This window comes from Cupressus sempervirens, chromosome 5 (assembly GCF_028749045.1).
Source record: "Cupressus sempervirens isolate cs-2001-9-10 chromosome 5, ASM2874904v1, whole genome shotgun sequence".
Lineage (NCBI taxonomy): Eukaryota > Viridiplantae > Streptophyta > Pinopsida > Cupressales > Cupressaceae > Cupressus > Cupressus sempervirens.
This window is the reverse complement of record NC_143122.1, coordinates 394,045,657-394,053,930: the sequence shown is the minus strand read 5'-3', so window position 1 is coordinate 394,053,930 and position 8,274 is coordinate 394,045,657. Positions and strand designations below refer to the sequence as shown.

General features: G+C 32.9%; 1 protein-coding gene across 3 annotated transcripts; it reads right to left on the bottom strand.

The window, feature by feature from the left end:
* Positions 1-219: 219 nt before the first annotated feature.
* On the bottom strand, positions 220-6,558 carry CYP704A2 (cytochrome P450, family 704, subfamily A, polypeptide 2). 3 transcript variants are annotated; one of them, XM_089830773.1, is made up of 6 exons: positions 6,259-6,558; positions 3,650-3,862; positions 2,641-2,928; positions 2,165-2,509; positions 841-1,041; positions 220-756 (listed from the first exon to the last, which is right to left on the bottom strand). In XM_089830773.1, exons 1-6 carry the CDS (start codon positions 6,277-6,279, stop codon positions 568-570), a joined length of 1,257 nt encoding a protein of 418 aa, XP_089686899.1. In that variant the 5' UTR covers positions 6,280-6,558; the 3' UTR covers positions 220-567. The 3 variants fall into 3 exon arrangements, with proteins under 3 accessions (XP_089686899.1, XP_089686898.1, XP_089686900.1); XM_089830772.1 differs by having other exon boundaries at positions 5,879-6,262; XM_089830774.1 differs by lacking the exon at positions 6,259-6,558 and adding an exon at positions 4,619-4,639.
* Between the last annotated feature and the right edge of the window lie 1,716 nt (positions 6,559-8,274).

The window sequence follows — 8,274 nt, the reverse complement described above, 5'->3', positions numbered from 1 at the left end:
AAATTAGCTAACATGACATTTGTATTATAGGTCAACCATTCAACAACAATATTAACATTTACAAGTTCATAACAAATCAAGATCCACCAATAACCAAATATATTATATAACTACAACCATTCAACAACAATATTAACATTTACAAATTCATAACAAATCAAGATCCACCAATAACCAAATATATTATATAACTACAATGCAAAGGAGTGCTTCAGTATCTACCAATAACCAAATATATTATATAACTCCAATGCAAAGGAGTGCTTCAGTATCTGGTATAAGTAATTTTAAGACAATACTTATATTTTGGAAGACAGCACAGGAAATCCCATCTAGTGACACTGCAACCTCATTCCACAAACTTGGCCTAAGACGATACAGCTAGCATTACATATCCTTATCGTAATAACCATCTTCCTTGATGCTTATATTACAGCAACTAAGGAAAATGTCAACTTATTTATAATAGATAAGAGCTAAAACTAATATTACAGCAACTGAGGAAAATGTCAGCTTATTTATAATAGATAAGAGCTAAAACTATATCATGTGCCTTATAAGCCGTGCTCAACAATCCGACCTACACCTGACATGAACATTAAATCCGTCTTCATTCATATGGAGTGTAAGTGCGGGCTCATATGCAACTTCCTTTCCTTGAACAGCTTCAAATTTGAAGAAGTGAAGAAGAACAGTAGCAACAGTCTTCATTTGCATGTATGCAAATTCCTTCCCAAGACAAATCCGAGGGCCCGCCTGCAATTAAAATATGCATTTTGAGTTGGTTTCAATAAATGATATAGTCCCTTATCATACCAATTTCATGTCTCATTTACATACCTGAAATGCTGTGAATTTGAAAGGTGATTGAGGTTGGTAAACCCCATCCTCAAGCCACCTTTCAGGCTTAAACTCCTTAGCATCAACTCCCCAAAGATATTCCATTCTACCCATAGAGTAAGGGACATAGTTTACCAAATCACCTTTCTTCATTCTTAACCCATCTGGAAGGGTATCATCAGAATCAACATGCTTGGGATCCTGTATATCATTTTGTCAACTTTCAATTAGTAACGAATCATATCTTTTGGTCATTCTTAAAATTCGCATATTAAGGGAAAAAATTACGTTTAGGAAAAGTAAGTCAACTTTGACTATTTTGCAATTTTACTTTAGGAAGCAAGCTTTTAAAGAGGTCAGAAGGAGAATAATGTACCATAGATGATAGAAATACCAAATAACAATAAATTTGAGAATAGAATATAAAGTATCACTTTCATTAGATTGGATGAGTAGCAAAATTAGCTTGGGCTATGAATTTTCTTTCTATTAGGGTCCGTTTGGTTTGTGGAATTTAAAAAACTGGGATTTCTACAAACCTTGGTTTAGCTAAATCAAGGTTTTGCAAATCTTCATTCCGGTTTTTGGGATTTTACTTCAACCATTTGTTTCACTCGGAAGATGTGTGTGAAGACACATTTTTATGTGCAAGCTTGGAGTTGAAGGCAAATTTCAAAAAGTAGTTCAATCTATTGTTTACACTCCTTAAAAAACATAACCAAGTTTTGAATTTCAATTCCTACTTGCTAGTAGGAAGTTGGAAAACCTGGTTTTGAGGCAAAATTGGAAGTCCGGTATGCTAATTCTATTTTACCAATTTTGAAACAAACACTAAAAATCTCAAATCCAGATTTTGAAAAAGCCAATTCTTATCATCTTCCCAGAACCAAACAAACCCTTAGTTCAGATAAGATTCGGAAACTCAGATTTATCTAATTTAGATAATTTATGGGTGATTGCATGCATCTCAGGGAATTAATCTCACCTCAAACCACCCCTTCCTAGCCCTAACTTAGACAGTATAGGATAAGACAGGTTGGAAACCTGACTGAATTACTTAATATTATTTAAGAAAATAAAAACCAACTTAATTTCCATTTCTGTTGGTTTCTGCATTTGATAATGCATTAAGGAATTTTAATTCAAAATATCAGATTCGTTTTTGCACTAGATTTCGAACATCAGCAAAGAACAGTCAAATTCAGAAATAATCCATGCTAAAAATACTAGGAAATGTAATTCTCTTACCACGGGAACAGCCGGATATAAACGTAGTCAAATTTAGAAATAATTCATGTTAGAATGGTACATGTAATTCTCTTACCACTGGAACAGCTGGATATAAGCGCAATGTTTCTGATAAACATGCATGAAGATAGTGCATCTTATCCAGAAACCTGTGTGTTAGACCTTGGGCAAACATACTAATGGATTCTACCTGGGATCCAGATTTATTTTCTGTGACCACATCACGAATCTCTTGAAGGAGCTTTTCTTCAACACCGGGGTTCTTGCAGAGTAGATAAATGAACCAAGAGAGTGTAACTGCAGTTGTGTCCCTACCGGCAATCATGAAATTGAGTATAATATCTCGTAGATACTTGTCAGATAGCTTTTCTGGCTCCTGTTCACTTAATCTAATAAAGCGAGACAGTATATCTGGTTTTTCCTGTAGATTGTTTCAAAGCCAGTGAAGACAAAACAGACATGGATATCAGTTCGTAGCCAATGAAATGAGCATAATTTTCACTTATATTGATTTCTCAATCACCAATAGCATTAATGGAAATATTTCCTTACATTACTGTTTTGTGTACAAAGCTCTTGCTTTCTGTTTCGAATGATTTTGTAGATAAAATCATCCACAGTTTTGATGCTCTGCCTTAAGATGGCCTCTGATCCAATATTGAAATACCTTTTGATTTTCCAGGTAATGTCAAGAAAACGCCATAGAACAATACCATTTGCTACATCAAAGGCCCTTGCAAAAGTAGCTTCTGACCCACTGTTTGACTTCGATAAGCTGTTAATCTCTACTCCAAAACCCACTTTGCAGATTGTATCCATTGTTGATCTTAGGAAGAGATCCTAATTGACAGTCACCAGCCACATTCAATGGTTATTGTCAGCTGCAAGTATGAGTTGCACTATTGGTCTCTACGATAAAATATTTCAGTGATAGTTTTCCTAATGGTTTCCAAAAGATCAATTCAGTGAAATCTACCCATTATTTGATAAAACTCACGGGCACTGGTTTCCCGTTAGACCATGGTTATATCTAATGGAAAGTCGGATACATTAGAAAAGCAAAAAAAATTCCTCTAAGTACTATTATAACAGTAAGTGCTTGTCAGATAGCTGAACACCTGATTAAGAGTTTAATGGCTACGTGACAGTTGGAGAGAATCTTTTCGAAAGAGAACAAATTTATAAATGGTAATTAATACGTTTAAATTTGTACCAAAGATGAATCATAACTTGAGAGGCTATGTCATATTTTTAAAAAAATTAAATTTAGAGAAATTCTCTCCAGGAATGCACCCAGCAATTCATTCGGACAAAATTCTAGGATCCCCCCTCAAGCGAGACATTCTCTGCTAACTGATTTAGGGATCTAGTAAATGGGTCACATGGAAAACGGTCAAACCAAACTTAATCCAAATATTTCAAATACAAAATAAGGCTTGCATAAATAAATTGAGCCATTTGGCAAAGGATTGTATACAAATCCAAATGCATCAGTACCCAAGAAAGATCAAGAGATGAGTATAGTCACGTTAGTTTTAGCCCTGAAGGTGTTCTTTCTTACCTGTATCTCAACGATTTGATTCGTTCTACATGCTTCTAATAAAATTGAAGAGAGCTCCACTGCACTTTTTCGAAAAACAACACTACTAAAATCCTTCAAAATTTTGGCAGAGAATTCAAGACTTGCTAATTTCCTCTGTTGCTTCCATTTCTCTCCATCAACAGTGAAAATCCCATCCCCGAGAAGATCTTCCATGATCTCATGGGCGATATTCTGTAAATGAAATAAACAAGAATTAATACAATCCCATAAGGTCTATATGAAAACAAGTGCTTATTATTTTAAGACCCAGATTTAGATCTAGTGGACATACTGCCACACAAAAGAGAATATTAACTGAGCACTTTCTACCTGCTAAGATGACCCCTCGTTACTATACTACCTTCGAGCTATATGCTTCCTCAGATGAACTATGGTTACTACATAATTACTACCCATAAGCTATACAAGAAAATGTTGCTTCTGAGAAAAGACAAGTTCCAATTTAGCAGACTTGTGGATTACGAAAACTGAATGACAGCTACCATCTGGTTATTTTGTAATGATACCCATAAGCTTTGTTCTCAGTAAAATGAACTCTGTCTACTACATAATCACTATTTATAATCCATATGTAGAAAGGCTATTTCCTGTCAGACAATTCAAGTTGTATTCTCCCAACATAGAATACCAATTCTGAATGCTATGCACTTGCGACGTGTAATCCCTACTCCTGCAATCTCGAACTCATTTTATATTTTCAAATTAGAAATAGGAGAGAAGAGAACAACAGAATATTGAATTATAGATAAATAGAGAACTAACATGCAAGAGTGTTCAAATGACATAAAAATCTCTCTCAAAGGGTTCAAGTGTCCAAAACAGTTTAAAAGAAAAAGATTGTATTAGGTGAAGTAATTTAATCTTACAGATAAATAAGATTCAGTACAAATTAAAACTTCTGCATGTTAGAAAGTTTCAGATAATCACCATCATTGAGAGTCTCTCAAAACATTTTCTTTATAAATGTTTGATAAAATCAAAAACTCTACCGATGAAGTCTTAAGAAATCTAATAAGTTCCTTCAGATATCATATGATTAAAATTTATTGCAATTTAAACTTCTTGTCAATTCTCATCAGTCCAAAGTTAAAACAGTATTCTTGGAAATCATTTATCCAATACATATTTCTTCTATAACCATGTCGTTAAACAGTCTGTTTGGTTACAGGCATAAGAATTGAGAATAGAAATGGCTATTCCAATAACAGTTATTTTTTGGAATGGACATAAGCTCGTTTTAGAGGCAAAATGGGCATATGTATAACTATTCCCTATTCCAACACCCAACGAAAAATAGAAAACATATTCCTAATTTTACTATTCCTGTTCCAACAACCAAAAGTCAACAAGATCAATAGAAAGATCATACCCTTATAAAATATAATTAATAAAAAGTCTGATATAATAATTAATATTATAGTCCAAGGAGTTTAGCTTAGTTGGTTGAAGCTATGAGTTCTCATTGTGAAGACCCTAGTTCAAATCCCAAGATGGACATCTTTGTAGAATTCTAAATTGTGACTCTTGACCTTCTATTAATTGCTCTAAACATAAGATTTGTAGACGATTTCAATATTAAAAAGAAAATTATAGATTTATATATTATATGTTAAAATGTAAAATATTCATCATACTTACACAAAAACACCTGGGTTTATAATTTACTTCCATATTAATTACGTTATCCTTTCAATTAAATAAAAAACATCTAATTCTAATTTGATAATACATGTCATAAAATGAAACCTGAATTAATAATAAATGTCATCAGATAAAATTTTAAACAATTAATTATAAAATGCACATACCTTTCGACTCAGCTTATAGTTTCCCCTGCTTCAATTCTTTCACATATCTAACGACTATATACTTTATTTCTTCAATACGGACGAAGAATTTATTACAATTTCAAAGAACTAGATCTTTATTTCTTCGATACAGACAGAGAGATTATTACAATTTCAATGACCTGTACCCTCTGTACTCTAAAATAAGAAGACAGTGTGATGATAGATCAGTGTGATCGAAAATGTTGATAAAAATGTGCACAAAATCAAACCAGAAAACTGATGCACTTACAATGGATTGGAAATCTGATGAATTTAATTGCAAAAAAATATCAAAATAATCACACAATCGAAATTGTTTTTATGGGTTCCGGAAATCTTCATGTTCTTAAAGACATACCTTGCCATAATTTGTGAAATTAGTTTTGAGGATGTACTCCACATTTGCAGGATCAGTAGTAAAAACATAGCTGTGAGTAGGGTAAGCTATTCTGTATGTTTTATAGCGGTGGTGAAGATCAGTAAGGAAATCATATTCCTTACTGAAGTTGGCAATATGACTAAATATTGTGGCAGCCACAGGTGGATAAGCATCTCTGCTCCATTTATTCTTGAAAATGTTCAGCAAAAACAGTAGAAAAAGCAAAGATGTGAATGCAAGGGGTAAGAACACAGTTGCTGCTGCAAACATGTCTAAAACCATTGTTGCTGCTAACACAACATACACAAAACCTAATTGAAAATAGAATGGAATTTAAGGAGCTGGTAAACTCCACTCACAATTCGATTATTACTCATCATGAGCCCATTTATAATTAATGGGAACTTTGCCGGGAATTTGTCTCAGAAGCCCTAAACATCTTCCGGTTTGAAAATAACAATCCGCCTTGAATGATTCTGCATCTAACACGCCTGTCACTTTCATTTCCATTAGATGTCGCGTCCCTGACTTTTGCTATCAGAATGGATTGGTACCTACTCGCCATTACTCCTGCAGCGGCCAACTACATTGCATTGACCCTGCCTTCCATTGATACTACACCGTTCTGATTAAAAGTTTTCAGTTAGAATAGAATGGCCGTAAGTTAGTTGATTGTACTATTTATTAGGGTTCAAATTTTTGAATATATGATGTATGGGTTGAAAATTAGTTTTTTTTTTTTATAGTCTAAGAATACAAGATTTGAGTCAATGACTTCGGCAACGTCTATACAGCCACGAAAATGCACTTTTTTTCCGAAGGAGAGGACTTAGAATTTTTTTTTAAAAGTTTGAAAAAGCAATGTAAAGGAAGTGCATTTTCGTGGCTGCCACGAAAATGCACTTTTTTACGAAGGAGAGGACTTAGAATTTTTTTTTAAAAGTTTGAAAAAGCAATGTAAAGGAAGTGCATTTTCGTGGCTGTATAGCCACGGGCAATGACTTCTCACAAGGGAGGCAAGCCAATTGAAAACTCTGGGTGCAATTCCTGGTTGAAAGTTAGGTTGAGTAGACCTATTAGATTGTAGATAGTGCTTTAACTTTAATAACTCTTAATTCAAAATGTATGTTACAAGAATTGACAACTAGAATATTTCGATACAATGGTTGAGAACTAGATTGTAGATACTATTTAGTTTTTGACTCTGAGTTGAAACGATAGAATAGACACTCCTTAATCATTACCTAGAGATTAGATCCACTTCATGCTTCACACAACTTTTTACGTAATGAATACTTTCCAATCATTCGCTAGGGATGAGACTCGGTTAATGCCTTGAACAACATTTTTACATAATGAAACTCATCAATTCTTACCCAGGGGTGAGACCTAGTTCATGTTGTAGATGACTTTTACCTAATGAATACTCTTCAATTCTTGACTAGGGATGAGACCCAATATAACAATGAATACTCTTCAATCACTCACTATTTGTTGAAAAGACATTAGCATTAGTATAGGTTAGTGTTTTCTATAGAATAACAAAATAAAATCAATATACTTTTAGCTATGAACTAGGTTTAAAAAGGAAAAAGAAAATATTTTTATTTTTAAATTATTTTTAGATGATTAATTTTTTATTTGGTATTTATTGACTAGATGAGGTATATGAAATAAAATAAATAACATAGAATTTAGTGATTTAAAGTTGCAAACAATTTGGTGTCCTAACATTTCAGCTTTATTAATAATCTTTATTTGTTTGAAGTTGACATTGCTATGGTTAGATGTAGTTGGGTGGATATGAAAAAAGAGGTGAAAATCTCAACTTTATTAATAGTGTATGTCAGCTTGAAATTGCTTTATTGTATCTAGGTGTGGAAGATAGAAAATGTGCAAGGTATAGATAGTGAAGTGGAAATCTTTTCAACAAATTTAGTGTCTTCAAATTTCAACTTTATTTATGAGTTGCTTTCTAAGATGTGACATCCATAAAAGTATAATTCAGAGCTATACAATTATTGTAGAGTAATAAGAAGGTTGTGGAAATGTTTGGTTTGGATATTTTTCTTCATACTCTTATCTTTGTTTTCTCTTATTTTATTCATCTTTCTAAAAAAATATTTATCTTCCTTCTTTTGGTGATATGTTATTAATCGCTAAGTTTGATCCCTGTAAATGGTTTAGTGAAGTAATGGATGTTACTATTCCAATACCTAGGCCTTAGAAAAACCTAAGATCATTTATTGTCATTTATGATGGTTTCACTCAATTCTTACATACCATTATACTTCCATGTATATGTCTACTTCCATTTATCATAAGGTGTATCAAAAGGTTTGGTATGTTGTTGCATCTTGTTATTCAATATATTT

What these genes read in the sequence shown, in the direction of transcription:
- CYP704A2 (XM_089830772.1), bottom strand. Translation starts at nt 6,181, where the DNA reads ATGGTTTTAGACATGTTTGCAGCAGCAACTGTGTTCTTACCCCTTGCA. An exon ending in ATTTCACAAATTATGGCAAG is followed by an intron (nt 3,863 to 5,878) that starts GTATGTCTTTAA and finishes TTTCATTTACAG; the next exon opens with AATATCGCCCATGAGATCAT. An exon ending in ATCAAATCGTTGAGATACAG is followed by an intron (nt 2,929 to 3,649) that starts GTAAGAAAGAAC and finishes ACTGTCAATTAG; the next exon opens with GATCTCTTCCTAAGATCAAC.